Source organism: Bos indicus x Bos taurus, chromosome 7, assembly GCF_003369695.1.
Source record: "Bos indicus x Bos taurus breed Angus x Brahman F1 hybrid chromosome 7, Bos_hybrid_MaternalHap_v2.0, whole genome shotgun sequence".
Lineage (NCBI taxonomy): Eukaryota > Metazoa > Chordata > Mammalia > Artiodactyla > Bovidae > Bos > Bos indicus x Bos taurus.
The window spans coordinates 22,852,243-22,871,083 of record NC_040082.1 but is presented as its reverse complement, the minus strand read 5'-3'; the positions used below and the strand labels follow the sequence as shown (position 1 = coordinate 22,871,083).

General features: G+C 39.4%; 1 protein-coding gene across 1 annotated transcript in view; it reads right to left on the bottom strand.

The window, feature by feature from the left end:
* Nucleotides 1–17,197, bottom strand: part of TMEM161B (transmembrane protein 161B) — a 78,471-nt gene extending 61,274 nt beyond the window's left edge. The window contains exon 1 of the mRNA XM_027545654.1: nucleotides 17,057–17,197. Within this exon, the coding sequence (XP_027401455.1) occupies nucleotides 17,057–17,059 (3 nt within the window). The 5' untranslated portion in view covers nucleotides 17,060–17,197. The remainder of the gene's footprint in view (nucleotides 1–17,056) is intronic.
* Between the last annotated feature and the right edge of the window lie 1,644 nt (nucleotides 17,198–18,841).

Here is an 18,841-nt window from a genome sequence, read left to right as displayed (position 1 = left end):
TGAACAAGGGTTCAGGGTTATATAAATTCAAAAAATTGTACAGAAAAGTTTCAGAGTAGATGATTAAAATGAAACCAAGAAAGGGAATTCCAGGTTAAATGACAAATGGGAAGAGAGTAACCATGGGACCACTAAGAACTTAGTTCAACCAAAGCAGACATCAATATGTTACAAAGAACTGTGAGAAATCAGATGAAGACAGAATTTTAGATTGTTAAAAATCTTTAAAATCAAGAGGATGCATTGATCTGAGGTATTTGCAAATATCGCACTGGAAGGCTTTTAAACAATCAAGGGTAGGAGAATAAAACAATTCAAGTAACATAGAAGGAAAATTAGACATAACAATATATTGAGCAACCCTAAGACTAATAAGGTAGAAACAGTTGAAACTAGGAAGGAAAGAACAAAATTAAAAAGTATGTTAGTAGGAAACCAATCAACTTTGAGTATGACCAAACATGAAAAAGGAAAACAACTACAGAATAAAACAGGAATGTTTCAAAGGGTATTTACAAAAATATTTTAGTTTTGGTGACTGGTAGAACCCTGGACTCACTGACAGGAAAGGTGCAGACTGAAGGAAACTCAAGGAAGTGGATTGACAAGCTTCCCATAGGCCTCCCACTGAGGCTGTGCCCTCAGCCATTCAGAACACACACAAAACATGTTTCTCTGGCACAATCGATCTACATCAGACAGACTGGCAATAATCAGGTTTGTAAGAGTTCTAACAATTAATATACAGTGAAACATAAGTTACCAAGTGGATCAGATGTTCAAGTTCACTAACTGCGCCATTCCATTACTGTCTTAATGATACACTGGAAGTCAAATAACAGGCAGGCTGCTTGGGAAGGAGTGATTGAGAGCAAAAGGCAGCACTGAGGGACACTTCACTCAGGCAGGGATAAAGTCTGACAAACACACAACAGTTGTCTAGAGCATAAGATACTCTCAACCCTAAACAGTTCTGGGTAAGTTATGTTCAATTCTGATTCTTAAAGCATGTTTTTCTAGACTTTCAAATGACAAAACTACTTTCCAATCCTACTTCTTTAGACAAAACCCTATCTAAAAATTTGTCTTTATCTTTTGACATGTGAATATGATTGATTTGGCCACAATCTAGTCTAGCTTAAGTCTTGCAAACAATCCATATTTAAGTTCAAGGTGAGAGGACAACTTCTTCCATCACATGTTGATCTTATCAAACTCTTAAAATGTTAACCACCCTTCACTGCCACCTACAAATAATATGTGATAAGTGATATGGTAGAGGTCAGTGCCCAGTATTATATGGATACATTCCAACGAAGGGGGTGAATAAATCTACATGGGAGGTAGGAAAGACTTGTAGTATCCACTGTCAGAAAGAAAAGAAATACAAGTTCAGATACATCTATCTGTACCAAAGCTAGCAGAGGTGATGGAATTCCAGCTGAGCTATTTCAAATCCTAAAACACGATGCTGTTAAAGTGTTGCACTCAATATGCCAGCAAATTTGAAAAAATTAGCAGTGGCCACAAGCCTGGAAAAGGTCAGTTTTCATTTCAATCTCAAAGAAGGGCAATGCCAAAGAATGTTCAAACGACCACACAATTGCACTCATTTCCCATGCAAGCAAAGTAATACTCAAAATCCTCTAAGCTAGACTTGAACAGTGTGGGAACTGAAAACTTCCAGATGTTCAAGCTGGATTTAGAAAAGACAGAGAAACCAGAGATCAAATTGCCAACATCTGCTGGATCACAGAAAAAGCAAAGAGAATCCCAGAAGAACATCTACTTCTGCTTCATTGACTACGTTAAAGCCTATGATTGTGTGGATCACAACAAACTGTGGAAAATTCTTCCAGAGATGGAATACAAGACTACCTTACCTGCCTCCTGAGAAGCCTGTATGCAGGTCAAGAAACAACAGTTAAAACCAGATATGGAACAACGGACAGGTTCCAAATTGGGAAAGGAGTATGTCAAGGTTGTATATTGTCACTCTGCTTATTTAACTTATATGCAGAGTACATGATGCAAAATGCCAGGCTGGATGAAGCACAAGCTGGAATCAAGATTGCCAGGAGAAAGATCAATAACCTCAGATATGCAGGTGATACCCTTATGGCAGAAAGAGAAAAGGAAATAAAGAGCCTCTTGATGAAAGTGAAAGAGGAGAGCGAAAAAGTTGGCTTAAAACTCAACATTCAAAAAACAAAGATCATGGCATCCGGTCCCATCACTCCATGGTAAACAGGTAGGGAAACAATGGAAACAGTGACAGACTTTATTTTTTAGGATCCAAAATCACTGCAGATGGTGACTGCAGCCATGAAATTAAAAGATGCTTGCTCTTGGAAGAAAAGCAATGACAAACTTAGACAGTGTATTAAAAAGTAGAGACATTACTTGCTGACAAAGGTCCGTCTAGTCAAAGCTATGGTTTTTCCAGTAGTCATGTACGGATATGAGAGTTGGATCATAAAGAAGGCTGAGCGCCGACGAACTGATGCTTTTGAACTGTGGTGCTGGAGGAGACTTTTGAGAGTTCCTTGGACTGCAAGAAGACCAAACCAGTCAATCCTATAGGAAATCAATCCTGAATATTCATTGAAAGGACTGACGCTGAAGCTGAAGTTCCAATACTCTGGCACCTAATGTGAAGAGCCAACTCATTGGAAAAGACCCTGATGCTAAGAAAGATTGAAGGCAGGAGGAGAAGGGGACAACCAAGGACGAGATGTTTGGACGGCATCACAGACTCGATGGACATGAATTTGAGCAAGCTCCGAGAGATAATGAAGGACAGGGGAAGCCTGGTGTGCTGCAGTCTGTGGGGTCTCAAAGAGTTGGACATGACTGAGTGACTAAACAACAACAACAAATTTGTACCAAGAATGTACATGGCATGAGCTGAGCTACACATGGCTAGATTGTGGTATGGGCTGCACACAAAGGATTCTCCTGTAGGTACTTAGAAGTCCCGGATCCTGAGCCTGGAAGCAACTAAATCTAATATATTTTGGAAGAATAAATCTGCTACTACCATGGAAAAGTAAAGACGTTGAGTAAAAGTAACTGGAGGCAAAGAGCTAAATTACAAATCCACTGAAAGAGTCCAACAAACATCATGAAAGCCTAAACTAAAACAACTTCAAAAACAAGAGCAAAATTAACATTTTTAGAGGGGAAAAAAAAGGAAATAGGCATGAGATTAATAATCATCTCTGCAAGCAGGTAAAGATTACACTTAAGTGGTTACATAAGGATAAAATGCAAATAATGGGCATAATTATTCTTTGGAGAAATTAAGCAATAAGAGGAGAATCTGACAGTTACAAGAATGGCTCATATATATATATATATATATATATATATATATATATATGTAGTGGGGGAAATATACATGCATAAGGCAAGAGGGAAGGAACCAATATAAGGGGACTGCTAATATACATGCATAAGGCAAGAGGGAAGGAACCAATATAAGGGGACTGCTAAATATTCTAATCAAGAGTTAACTGTGAATACTGTTTAAGAATCAGAAATAGGTGAGACCAAAGGCCTAAGCTGAAAGTAAAACTTCATGAGACCTTGTTTTACCTAATAGAAGCACACAAAAAAGTAAAGAGATGTATTAAATTTAAAAACCAAGGTCTTTAGAGTTTACATAACTTGGGGGAGGGGGTGGAAACCAGGTCAAGAATTCCTGATGCCCTGCTTTCCACTGGATATAGTCATTTTGGAAAACTCACTATATATCATTTCAAAGTCCTTAGATCATTCCCTAAAAACCATGATGGGATGGGGAGCTGATCTATAAAACAAAAGAAGGGAGGGAATTTTGTGAGAAATTCAAAAGTCTTGAGAATTTTGACAGAAATGTAATGGGAGAATTGAATGAATAATTGCCAAACAACTTTGTCTAAAAGATGAAGCTTTAGGTACAACATCAGAGAAATAAAAGATCTGGAGTTAAAGGTTAAATCTGCAGGATAATTAAGTAGCTGGTCAAAAGAGCCAAAGAAAATCACCAAAGTGGACAAAATTTGAGAGATCTTGAAAAATGACCACACCAAGGTCAGGATCTTGGCAATGTGACTGCGGGGAAGGTTCAGAGACTTTAAAAAGTGGCTGAAGAATCTGAATAAAGTCACCTATTGATATTTAATACAGATTTATTGATTGAATCATATGAAATCAGATACTTAGCTGTTTTGACCTACAAAACAGCAATTTCATATAGTTCAAACTGTTACTACAAACAGAATTATATATACATAATATATAGGTAAAGGTAAAATGACAGAAAGGGAGTTGAAAACCACAGTTATCAACAACTGTGATTTGGACTCAACACAGGTTTTCAAATTTAAACATTTACAGAGTAAGTTCAGTTTGCAAAACATCAATGTTTTGTGCCACAAAATATCTTTTAAATTTCCTTAAAGTAAAAAAGTAGAAGCAGAAATTTTTGTCTCCCAATTCAGAATAAGATGTCTAATGTACTTTAAAACTAAGGTCAAAACCCACAAACCAATAAAATGCCTAGGTAAATATCACCCTAAATATCTTAGTGAGAACCACATAGTAGAATGCATGAATTTCACATAACTATATTCAACAACAGCAGCTCCAGACTTTCTGCTAAAGGTGATGATATAAAGCCATTTTTCAGAATTTGATTAAACTTAGAAAAAAACTTCAGATATTTCCCCAAGATATAAACTGATAAGGCAAAGTGGAAGATCAACAACAAAGAGAGGGCAAGGATAAAAATACTTTTTCACAAGAACAGAGGACACTCTAATTAAACATAATTTAGAAAACATCTTAATGTATTAGAGTTTAAATTAACAGTTGTTTATCTTAAAAGATCATTTTCCAGTTATAGTAGGTTGAATAAATTATGCAATATTTCATATAAAGTAATGCCATATAGTCATTAAAATGTTGATGAAAAATGAAGTATTTTTAAAGATGTTAACAACTTTATCTCTAGCCAAAGAAGGCATAAATGTTTTATTATAATACTGATAAGTAACAAACAAAAGGTTCAATAGAAGAAGACATCCCTAAATTCTGCTAACTCTTCCATAACTGTAAGAATATTTTCTGACAATATAAACAATATCCCTATAATCTATATTCAAAAGAGCTATTAGTCAAAACTAATAAATTTACATTTGACATTTACAAATCATCTTGCTTATTCAAACTAATTATTTCTCATTCCTCACATTCATTTCCTCCATAAAACCTTCCTTGCTACAAAAAAACATACGCGTAATTCCAAAACAGCCTTTATCGTGCTCAGCTGTCCCCTTCTAACAGTCTCTCCCCTTCTAGAACTACATTTATCTCATTTTCACTTCTTCAGCCCCAAACTCCAATCCTAGGAAAGAAAGTAGAATATTTACTTTTTAGATGAAATAAGAGGATAAAGCATAATTTGCCCACAGTTCTTCACTACATTCATATGTTCCTATACGTGCCAAATACTGAACTTTATTTTCAATAAAGAAGAAAATTATTTAAGATTGAAAGATATCATGTTTTCTGCATACCTCAGAGTAAGATTTGTAGCAAGTTTTACAAGATAATCCTCTCAATTTAATGCAATATGTGTTGCAAATACTTCCTTTCAAACTTTTGTAAATACACTAATAAAGCTTTATTAAACAAATTTAAAATAAAAATTTCAGCTTATCTCTAAGTTTTAAGCAGAAAAAACAGTCAAGAAAACTTAAAACATCTTTAATGTTAACTGTTAGAAAATGGTTTCATTGTGAATATTTTAATATGTTGAGTAATAAAACATCACAATCAAGATAGTTCTGTCACTAAGTGGTGATAGCACAGCAACAAGACAAACCTTCTCTGGGACTCATTCCTTATCTACAAAAAGACAAGTTGGCAAATGATCTCCAAAATACTGAAAGAGCTTACTGATGATGACTGCAATTACTTCAATTAAATAAACAACAGATTGTTTGCAGTTACATATTTACCATTACTAAGTCACCATCAAACCCTGTGATAGGCAGTCATTCCCAATGGGAAAGAATAACTATTCTTTCCTCATTAAGAATTAAATGAGCTACTATTTGTAAGAGCGCTGAAAGGAAATCAGAGCTCCATCCAAGTTAATGTAAAGACGTACACCTAGCCCACTGCCCAACATTCTTATCTCAACAAGTGGTTTGCAGTATTTCTCTTACGAGACTTGTGAATGTCAAAAGTTCAGTCTCTCTCTTTTTTTTAAATTTATCTCAGCTATGTGGTCAATTCTCTTTTATTAAATGTTTTCTTTATGACCTGAAAACATTTTTAGGAACTATGATGATCTTAACAACTTCTGATGGGAATGACTGAGAAACTATCAAAATCAAAAATAAGTGTTAGTTCAAATAAAAAAATAGTTTTAAAGAACAAATATCACAGTTAAACTTACTACATATACTACAACAAATTTTAACCAAAGCTTTCTTTTCTGTCCCTCCTGACTGAAAATTTATTTCTTTGACATTTAATTCTAATTGCAGCTATTCTAGATTCCTTTCAACTTCCTTTCTGTCTTAAAAATTGGATTAGGGAAAGATTAGTATATTCAACATGAAACAACTGACCTATCCAAACAACGAAACTGTCTGGGAATAAATGATACAGTGAGGCTTCACTGTCTTAATGTTAATTAAGAAAATAGGGAACAGAGCAGGAAGGCAGCAGGCACGAACTTAAATGGAAGTAAAATTCTACTAATGAATTAGCTATTAATAAAAGCAAAACTTTTGAGGAAAAAAAGGCATGGCTTCTCTTTTAAACAAGCCTGTAACCAGAAGCAAATGATTGTAATCATGGAACACTTACATACGTATGCCCATAAACCATAAAGAACTAGAACTGTTTTCTAGTCAGTCATTTATACTCACCATAAAAATAGCCAAAATCTTCCGAAATGAGAAAAATACTTAAAAATACTTAACAAACACTCAAGTTAATGAAGTTCTGGTTGAGCAGAATCCTCACTATGACTTTTCCTTTTAGGAAAAGAAAGCAGAAACTCCAGCACTGCTTTTTCTAAGCAGATCACTGCATGAAGGCAAACAGTGGCAATCAACAGGTCAAAGATAACAACAATCAGCAAACCACTGTGTAAAGGGCAGACATTAAAAACTATACATAAAAATAAGCAATTCAAGACTGCTATTTCAAAGGGTTGTATTACTTATCAAAAAGATTAAAAGTATTAAGGTTATTTAAAAAGGAAAAACAGCCATAGCCTTTGAAGTGCCTTATCTGTGACATTAACTGATGGCAGTCTATAATCATATATTTATACTATGGAGCTTATTGAACTTTCTTCTTCATAAGTAATTTCTATTGTTGGAGAAAAGTCTCCCAAGGCCCCTAAGTATTTCCATGTCACCCCTTCACAATTCAAACCTCCTTACTCCCAAGAACTTATTGCAAAGATTGATCACTATCATCAAGGACTTCCATTTTTTCCCCTAAAGAATCTTTGTAATAAATAGCTAGCTAGCTAACTAGTTTATGGTTAGTCCGAAGTTACATGGGGAGGTGACTTCTGCAAATTCTACTAGCAATAAAAACGTTTACTAGAGTGTGCTGAACGTCTGGGAAGGAAGGCAAGATACTCTACAAGACTACGTTCTTCTCTGCAACTCTGGGGGGAAACCCAGTTCTAGGTGTAAGCAGCAGGTAATCCAAGTGAAAAGAAAAGGAGCAAGCCAGTCCTGAGAGCCCTCAGGAAAAGTGGGCTGTGACACACGAGATACACCTGGAAGAAACACTGCAGGCTTACACTGAAGAAATCCCAATTCACCAAAGGTCCTTATCCCCAGTTCTCTAATTGTTCCTCACTTTATCAGTGTTACTGGAAGTTCATCCCCAGGCCTAAGGGAAATTCATGCTCTAGTGTGAAGGAGTGCCAGTTAAGATAAAAGGAATATGAAGGAATCCTCATTGTGACTTACTACAGCAGAGTCAGATGTATTTAGCATCTGAGTTAGAAATGCCAATCATTACAGCTTTCATGACAGTAATAATTAATTTCTCTAATACCATGAGATGTGATACTGGATAGTAAATAGGTTAGAAGGATTTTCTAGAAATATAATTACTAATTATAGTATTACTTCTATAGGAGAATGTTTTTGAAATTCAATCCTTTCATTAAGCTAAAATTTATCAAAGGTAAACAGTAAGATTGGCACAACAGTACAGTGGTCAAATAGCCTGATTTAGAAGTCAAATTTCACCACCGCTGGATATACAATTTTGGGTGAGCTATTCTAATCTCACTGTGCCTCCATTTCTGTATCTGTAAAACAGAGGTTAAAAAAAAAAAGTAGGTAAAATATAGAGATTAAAAAAAATAGTAGGAGCCCAAGAGTGATTACTTCATAAGTGTTTAGTTAAGTAGAGCAGATAAATATTAACTCTAAATAAATGTAGCTACTACTGCTATTAAGGAAAAGTACTTAAAATTCACTTTCTTATCCACCCAACATACTTCTGCTGCTGCTAAGTCGCTTCAGTCATGTCCGACTCTGTGCGACCCCAATAGACAGAAGCCCACCAGGCTCCCCCGTTCCTGGGATTCTCCAGGCAAGAACACTGGAGTGGGTTGCCATTTCCTTCTCCAATGCATAAAAGTGAAAAGTGAAAGTGAAGTCGCTCAGTCCTGTCCGACTCTTAGCGACCCCATGGACTTCGGCCCACCAGGGTCCTCCATCCATGGGATTTTCCAGGCAAGAGTACTGGAGTGGGGTGCCATTGCCTTCTTCAAACATACTTCTACTTACACTTAAAGACCAAGACTAATCAATCCTTTGTTAAATCCTTCTTAAACTCCATACAAATTGAATATTCCCTCCTTGATCCCCTCAATGTACATTCAACTAAAAGTACATCAATAATATTCACAAATCCACATATTGAGAGTCACAGACCTTGAAACAAACTATAGAGGTCATTTAGTTCTGGTTCAAGTAGACTTTCAATGCCATACACTTATTGTACTCTTCCCAAAGTCACTTTTAAAGATATGAATGTTTGAGCAGTTGGTTTTAACACAACTTTTAAAAAATAAATAAAACACTATAATCAGCTATCAAGACTCTGAACTTCAATACTGAAGTATCAAAAGCTGAAATTATTTCAGGTTTTTCTAAATTTTTTGTTTATGGTCAAAACACAAAATATATTTAATCTAACAACAGAATTACTAAGTCTATTTAATGTAAGTAAAAGATACTCTGTAAGCTCAGAATACTTATGAGTGAACAAGTTGTATTCTCTCAAGATCTGTAATAACGTAAAAGACTAAAAGTATGTGGCATAAAAAATGCAATCTATTAAGTAAAATGTAGTATCACCTACTAACGTAAGATATTTAAAACAGATTTCTATCATTTTTCTGTTCACTATATGGAAAGGTAATCATACATGACTTTACTGAAAGATTCACACTATAGTTAAAGACACTATGAACTTTGCACCTAATACTACAACACTTCTTTGGGTGCAATCATAAACAGATTTTCAAAGACAGCAGGTATATTGAACTCAAAGGTGTCCCAGTGCCACCTTCTCACTGTGCTTTCCCTGCAGGCCCTATCTAAAATCACCACCCCGATCATTCCCTTAACTCTGTTCTATCTTTTCTTATTGTATTTACCACGACTAACGAACATTATATCTCAACTGATTATCATCAGACTCTCAATATAACCTAAGATCCATAAAGACAAGAAAGTCTCTGTTTTATAAAGTTATGTCTCTGTTGCCAGGAACAGCATGTGACATACAGATACTGCTTAACAGACAATGAAGGAATGATTAAACAAATACTTTTGAGGTAAGAGCATGAATTTTAAGTGTTCGGTGAAACAAAAGGGACAATCATTTCAGTTAAAACCAAGAGAATGTTCATTTTACCGGGACTCTAGAAATTTTCTTTTCCTGTAACTCAAGAGTAGGTAGTATACAAAGAGTAGCAGCGAAATTTACAAATCAGGTTTATTTCTTCAAAGTTCCTCTAGCTATAGTTTTTCCAGTAGTCATGCATGGATGTGAGAATTGGACCACAAAGAAGGCTGAGCACTGAAGAATTGATGCTTTTGAACTGTAGGGCTGGAGAAGACTTTTGAGAGTTCCTTGGACTGCAAGATCAAACCAGTCAATCTTAAAGGAAATCAGTCCTGAATAATCATTGGAAGGACTGATGCTGAAACTGAAACTCCAATACTTTAGCCACCTGAAGCGAAGACCTAACTCATTAGAAGAGACCCTGATGCTGGGAAAGATTGAAGGCAGGAGGACAAGGGGATGACAGTGGATGAGATGGTTGGATGGCATCACCGACTTAAAGGATATGAGTTTGAGCAAGCTTGGGAGAGGACAAAAGACAGGAAAGCCTGGTGTGCTGCAGTCCATGGGTTGCAAAGAGTCAGACATGACTGAGTGAGTAAACAAGAACAGGGCAAGTTGGTGTTCAAAAATCATAACAGGAAAATAATAAATTCTCTCTTAAAAAACGAACACTTTAGAATATGTTCTGAGTTTCTAAAATCAACTATATTTGCTTTAAGTTTTTATCCCAGAGCAAACAAATTATCTAAAAAGTGGACAGAGACCAAAGCATAAATCAGTCTCAAGAATCAACCTTCAACCAACTAAATGCTAATCAAGAGAACAGTATCTACTATTATTTGAACTAAGCCTCTTTTGGAAAGGAGTGAAGTGGAGGAAAAGTCGGAGAATTGAGAAGAGACCCAAATCTCTGCCACCATGTGGCAAACTGATGAAACCTGACCAGAAACCACCCTTCAAATTGCACATTCTGAGCCATAAAACATTTAACAAATGTAAAAGGATAGAAATCATACAATGTCTGCTCCAATAAGAGAAAATAACTAGAAAATCTCAAAACACACAGAGCCCCAACAACACATTTCTAGGTAACACATGAATCAAAGAAGAAATCAAGAGAAAATATATGAACTAAATGAAAATGAAAACACAACTTATCAAATTTTATGGGATGCAGCAAAAGCTGTGCTTAAAGGGAAATTTATAGCACTGAATACATGTATTAGAAGGGATTTTAAATCACTTAAGGCATCACCTTATGAAGCAAGAAAAAGGGCAAATTAGATCCAAAGTACGCAAAAGAAAAGAAATAGTATGAATTATCTTCAATGGAACTGAAAAGAAGAAATCAACAGAGAAAAATCAATGAAACCAAAAGCTGGTTCTTTGAAAAGATCTATAAAATCAGTAAATTTCTAGCCCTATCAAGTAAGGAAAAAACAGAGGACATAAATTATTAATATCAGAAATGACAGGGGGGATATCACTATAGATCCACAGACATTTAAAAGGATAATAAAGAAGCACTATGAACAAGTTTATGCTCACAAATTTTATAACCTAGATGAAATGAACCAATTTCTGAAAGATACAATTTGTCCAAACTTATACAAGAAACAGACAATGTGAACAGGCCTATATCTACTAAGAAACTAAATCAATAATAACCTTCCTAAACAAAAAGCATCAGGCCCAGTAGGGTACACTGCTGCTTTTATCAAACATTTAAGGAAGAAATTATACCAAGTCTCTACGATCTCTTTCATCAGAGGATAGAAGCAGAGAGAACACTTCCTAACTCATTCTAAGAGCAGTACCCCAATACTAAAATCAAGCAAAGGATTACAAGGAAAAACAAAAAGCTACAGACCAATATCTCTCATGAACATAGATGCAAAAACCCTAAACAAAAGACCAAGAAATCAAAATCCACAATGTATGAGAAGAATTATACACTGCAACAAAGTGGAATTTATTCCAAGTATTTGAGGATAGTTCAACAATCCAAAATCCATTAAAGTAATCTAACACATCAACAAACCACACGTATGATTATCACTCAGCACAAAAACCTCAATATCCCTATCAAAGTTTCTAATGGCTGCATTAGAGTTCCTTCAAAGTGCTTTCAGGACCACAAGTTTGAGACTTAATTGTAAAACTCATTAAAAATTAAATTATGAGACTCCACTCCCTCAATAAGGCAGCCCAGATAAGCATTTATATCAAGCATCACAGGTGAATCCTATGTGAACTTAAATTGAGAGTTAGTGTCCTAATTATTAAGAATTAGTGTCCTTACTCCTTGGAAGGAAAGTTATGACCAACCTAGACAGCATATTCAAAAGCAGAGACATTACTTTGCCAACAAAGGTCTGTCTAGTCAAGGCTATGGTTTTTCTGGTAGTCATGTATGGATGTGAGAGTTGGACTATAAAGAAAGCTGAGCACAAAAGAATTGACGCTTTTGAACTGTGGTGTTGGAGAAGACTCTTGAGAGTCCCTTGGACAGCAAGGAGATTCAACCAGTCCATCCTAAAGGAGAATAGTCCTGGCTGTTCATTGGAAGGACTGATGTTGAAGCTGAAACTCCAATACTTTGGTCACCTGATGTGAAGAGCTGACTCATTGGAAAAGACCCTGATGCTGGGAAAGATTGAGGGCAGGAGGAGGAGACGACAGAGGATGAGATGGTTGGATGGCATCACTGACTCAATGGACATGAGTTTGGGTAAACTCTGGGAGTTGGTGATAGATAGGGAGAAGGCCGGAGAAGGTAATGGCACCCCACTCCAGTGTTCTTGCCTGGAGAATCCCATGGACGGTGGACGGAGGAGCCTGGTGGGCTGCAGTCCATGGGGTCGCTAAGAGTCAGACACGTCTGAGCGACTTCACTTTCACTTCTCACTTTCATGCGCTGGAGAAGGAAATGGCAACCCACTCCAGTGTTCTTCTTGCCTGGAGAATCCCAGGGACGGGGGAGCCTGGTGGGCTGCCATCTATGGCATCGAACAGAGTCGGACACGACTGAAGCGACTTAGCAGCAGCAGCAGCAGCAGCAGCAAGGAGGCCTGGAGTGCTATGGTTCATGGAGTCACAAAGAGTCAGACACGACTGAGTAACTGAACTGAACTCAGTGTCCTAATTTAACTTTTCAAAACTCAGTTGAAGCCACCTATTATGTGTGTCCATCCCCCCATCAGAATTTCTTTCCCCTGTGTTAGTCATGTATTTGTAACTTTTAAAACATTATCTCTTCCCAACAGCCTTCTCCATTTCCCAAAAAGAAAACTCTCATTAACTCCAATTAAGGCAGAGATTCACAACTTTTTTTTTTAACAACCAACATACTGAGCAGAATCCCAGCAGTAAAGTTACAACAGGATGCTACATAGATAAAATAAGCCATGAGGATTCCTACAATTCTAGGAGTTTGATCTACTTTTCCCCCACAATCAACCTAAATGGTGTAAAAATCTATTTAATTAAAGTTGGTCTGTAATATTCAAAAAGTATAGTAAAAACATAGCTTCATTCCTTTAGTAAATTTTCTATGGACTCTTCACCATTATGCAAACCAAGAACTTCCAGATACCCAAGCTGGGTTTAGAAAAGGAAGAGGAACCAGAGATCAAATTCCAACATTCACTGGATCACAGAGAAAGCTAGAGAATTTCAGAAAAACATCTACCTCTGTTTTATCGACCACGCCAAAGCCATTGACTGTGTGGATCATAAAGAACTGTGGAAAGCTCTTAAAGAGATGGGAATACCAGACCATCTTACCTGTCTCCTGAGAAACCTGTATGCGGGTCAAGAAGCAAGTCAGAACGCTATATAGAACAACTGACTGGTTCAAGACTGATAAAGGAGTACGATGGGGCTGTCTGCTGTCAGCTGCTTGGTTAATCTATATGCTGATGGCACCCCACTCCAGTACTCTTGCCTGGAAAATCCCATGGACAGAGGAGCCTGGTGGGCTGCAGTCCATGGGGTCGCTAAGAGTCGGACGCGACAGCGACTTCACTTTCACTTTTCACTTTCATGCATTGGAGAAGGAAATGGCAACCCACTCCAGTACTCTTGCCTGGAGAATCCCAGGGACAGGGGAGCCTGGTGAGCTGCCGTCTATGGGATTGCACAGAGTCGGACATGACTGAAGCGACTTAGCAGCAGCAGCAGAACACATCATGATTAGTGAGTTACAAGCTGGAATTAAGATAGGCAGGAGAAACATCAACAACCTCAGATATATGGATGATACCACCCTAATGGCAGAAAGTGAACAGCAACTAAAGAGCCTCTTGATGAGGGTGAAGGAGAGTGAAAGAGCCAGCTTAAAACTAAACATTAAAAAAACTAAGATCATGGCATCTGGCCCCATTATTTCATGGCAAATAGAAGGGGAAAAGGTGGAAGCAATGACAGATTACAGGACTTCTCTGTAGCTCAGACAGTAAAGAATCTGCCCAGAATGCAGCAGACCGGGGTTCAATCTCTGGGTCGGGAAGATCCTCTGGAGTAGGGAATGGCAACCCACTTTAGTACTCTTGCCTGGAGAATCTCTTAGACAGAGGACCCTGGCAGGCCAGTCTATGGGGTTGCAAAGAGTTGGACATGGCTGAGCGACTAACACTACACACTACACTACACACTACTCCTAGTGACAGATTTACTCTTCTTGGGCTCTAAAATCACTGTGGATGCTAACTGCGGCCATGCAGTCAGAAGATGTTTGCTTCTTGGCAAGAAAGCTGCAACAGGCCTACTCGCCTAGACAGTGTGTTGAAAAGCAGAGGCATTACTCTGCCAACAAAGGTCCATACAGCCAAGGCTATGGTCTCCTAACGGTCACGTTCAGTTGTGAGAGCTGGACTGTAAAGAAAGTGGAACACTGAAGAACTGATGCCTTCAAACTATGGTGTTGGAAAAAGGCTCCTGAGAGTCCCTTGGACAGAAAGGAGATCAAATCAGTCAATCTTAAGAGAGATCAACCTTGAATACTCATTGGAAGGACTGATGCTGAAGTTGAAACTCCAGTATTTTGGTCATTTGATGTGAATAGCTGACTGGAAAAGGCCCTGATGCTAAGACTGAGGGCAAGAGAAGAGGCTATCAGAGGATGAGACGGCTGGATGGCATCACCGATGCAATCAACATGAACTTGGGCAAACTTTGAGAGATGGTGAAGGACAGAGAGACCTAGTATGCTGCAGTCCCTGGGGGTCACAAAGAGTTGGACATATGAGGCGACTGAACAACAATTCATTTTCACAACATGAAAAAAAAATTACGAGTCAATACTCAGTATTTTTGATCTGGATCATGAGTTTATATTGATTAAAACAAAAAAATCAAGATGTAAAATAAAAAAGGCTCTGCTTTCCATTCTGTGATTTGGCCAAACATACTGACAAAAGATTCTAAGTATTACCTACTTGATATGTTAAAAAATGAAAAAGTGCCAAACTACTGCTACTTTAGGTAAATCACTGCCTCTTTCTAAACCTCAGATTTTTCCCTCTGTAAAATTGGGGGTTGGGGAGAGAGAGGAAGGTGGTTAGGCTAGTCATTATCTTTGGGTCATTCTAGTCCTTCTGTTCCTTATCTTTGTCTAATTTCACTGTACAAAGGGAAGAAAAAAGAAAAAACTCTTAATAATTACAAATTATACTATTCACTGAGGTTTAAAGAATACACACCCACTACTGCCTCAAGAGTCAAGAGGTTGGCTGATATAATTAGGAACCACATTATTTTGAAGTTCCTTTGTTTCACAATCCATTACATTTCTGTAAGTCATTCAAAAGTGAATTATCATACACAACTGAACAGTGTCAACATTTGACCCTGAAAAAAAATACGGCAAACTCCAAATTCCAAGGCAGAACGTCCTCCAGACGAGGATTTGAAGTAACGTGACAATTTTGAACCCGACCCCTGTGATACTGAAAAACAACAAAGGTTAAGAAATCCTTCCACCGCCACCTTTCTGGTAACAGCTTACTGCAAAGAACCAACAGTCTCCATAAGACTTAGGGAAGCAAGATGCAGGAATTGGCTGCCTGTGTGCTCCGTGGCATTTGAGTCTTTGCGGTTCCACGGACTAGAGCCCACAGGGCTCCTCTATACATGTGATTTTCCAGGCAATACTGGAGTGGGTTGCCATTTCCTCCTCCAGGGGATCTTCCTGACCTAGGGATCCAACCTGCATTCCCTGCACTGCCAAGAAGATTCTTTTACCACTGAGCCACTTGGGAAGCCCTGTAACAAGGCCAGACATAGCACCTGCAAATTACCATTCTTTGCTTTAAAAATGACTAGCTGAACCGCTTGTCCCCATAGAGCAACTGGAGCAAGATATTACCCAAACTCTGAAACAGGATACACCTCCAACAGTTTTTCCTCAGAAGTCTGGTCTAGGGGGTAAAACTTTCTCTGATATATAGTCCAATCATACTACCCTTTCATCTCACTTCCCCACACTCAGTTCTTTCTAGCCTTGTTTCCTCCTCCTCATAAAAGAAAACCCCTTTTGCCTAATATTTGAGGCTCTTACAGATCTTATGGTCAGGGTACTCTCCCTACTCCAACAGTTCCCTCGCCCACGCCCCTGCAACATTCCTTTCCAATCAAGACCCTCCTTATTCAGTCCAGACCTTTTTTTTATCTTTGAGACCTTTTCCAATTTCCCAAGGGCCAAGTCTGAAAGATAAACTGACTTGGCCGTTTCTTTAGTGACACGTGTTGATCCTTTATAAGAAGGGGAGGTATTGGGTCCACCCGGAAAGGCCAGGAGGATTTCTGAGATCTGAAGTTCTTGGCCACTGCCCTACAGCTGAGAGGAGGGAGGAGGTGATCAACCGGGCAAGGTCAACTCTGGGACCACCTGACCCCACGGCCGTCCACAGTGAACGGGGCCATGAATATTCTGACCACCTATTTCGAACTCCTGGACAGATCCAGCGGCTGGGCTGGGCTGACGTCGCTTCCTCGGGGGCCCCAGCGCCCCGGAGAAGGTGGTAAGGTTCTGCCCTACCGCTCATCTCATTGCTCCCGCCCGCTCCATCCTCAGCTGGCCACCCGGCCGGCTTCCCTGCACAGGACCTCCTGGCCCCGTCTTCCCCCGCACTGCTCTCACTCTAGCCCTCACAGGAGGACTCACCATGGCGCCAAGGAAAGATCGTGGACCCGACGCCCAGGAGTACACCGGGGTCGTCCTGGACCTCCCCTCCCAACCCTGCAGCCGGGAGCCACTCGACACCGCGAGGGAGAGAATCTTCCGGCTCGGCCGGAAGTTCTGCTCGGCGGGACAGGAAGTCCCTCCCCTCTGCCGAACGCCGGCGACCCCACGCCACGCAGATGTGAGGCGACGCAGGACGTCCTCTATTGCCACTTCCGTGGGTGCTAGGTTAGAGGCCGGGGGCGGTGCTGACCTTGAGAGCACGGGGTTGGGGGAGGCGCAGGCGCAGCGCAGGTAGGTGGGTGGGCGGCGCGCTTGTGCGGCGCCTGCGAGGATCCGGAGGTAGATTGGGTGGTGTGGGCCCTACTAGGTGATGGAGATACAGGTTCGTGGACACGGGGAGAGTCGACTCCAGACCCACCGGATTTCGCTCGGAAGAAAACCCCGGTTAAGCCGCGCTCTTGCTGAGACGACGTGGAAAGTGCCTTAGTTCAGCCACGCCCTTTCTTTCTCTTTCTACCTTCTCATTTTTCTGGCCGTCCTTTCTGGGAGACTCCGAATCCTTACAGACCCGTCTCTGTGTCGACTCTGCTCTCTGCTTTGTGGGTCCTCCATCTCTATCCTTCCTCAGGGCAGTGGAATTTGATCGTGAGACGTTTCTGCACTGTTCAGATACCAGCCGAAGTCAGAACTACATCTACCAAGAGCAGAGAAACTGGCAAGAGAATTCTGCCTATTTAATATATTCCAATATGGACGATTTCCTTTTAGATTAAAAAATATCCATCACCAAACTTTCGAATTCCATGTAATATTGTGTTCCCCCCTCCCCCAAAGACAACTTCCATATACCTTCAAAATGTTGTGTTGTTAAGTGTACCTGTCAACTCTCTCCTTTTGTTTGGTTAGTGACAGACTTACAGAGGAGTACTGTTAACCCAGAAATTCATCTCACCACTTAGGGGTCCTTGCTTAAGTCCTGACTGTATCTGCAGTTTCATCTATGGGATGTCTTTTTGCCTTAGGGTCTAGTTTTGTTGGAAAAGCTGGAATTGGAACAGGAATCTAGGAGGCTTCAGAAGAACTCAAAGTTGGGTTGGCAAGGGTAGTTAGAGACGTTAAGTTTCACCCTCTTACCAAAGTCCCTGAAGAACATGATACCCAACCTAAACATGGTCGAAAGATCCTGGGAATCTTGAGAGTTCTGAGCCATCTGAAAGAAACATGCACAGGGCAGTTGCTTTATATTAGTTTTCACTTTAAATTTTATTTATTGGGGAATGTATAGTGTGACAAGATACAGAAATCCTAAGTACTAACATTGGAAACAGGTGAAGGTGGCTGGGAAATATTTTGTGAAACAGGTCCTATTGAGGACGAATCCAGAACTTCTCGGAGGGTTCCTCTTCTGCTGTTTGGGACAAGGTTGTAAACAGACAAGCCCCTGGGGATCTGCAGATGGTAACTGTGGGAGAGAGGAATTGGAGTCTGTCGACTGGGGTGTCTGTGGAAAGCAGCTGCTATCCTTAGGGAGGGAAAGGTGGAGAAGGGAAATGGCTATAAGTCTATCACTGACAACACATCCCATGAAGTCTTACTCTCATTTCTGACGCCGTGAGTTTTACTGTGCTAGACCTGGCAGCCTCGTTGAGGTTCACAAAGCATCACCTATGTGGCAATAAGACTGAAATTATTAGGGTGGAATTTATTGCTGCCAGAATAAAACCAGGAAAGAAAATCACAGTCATTATTCATTATCTGCTAATC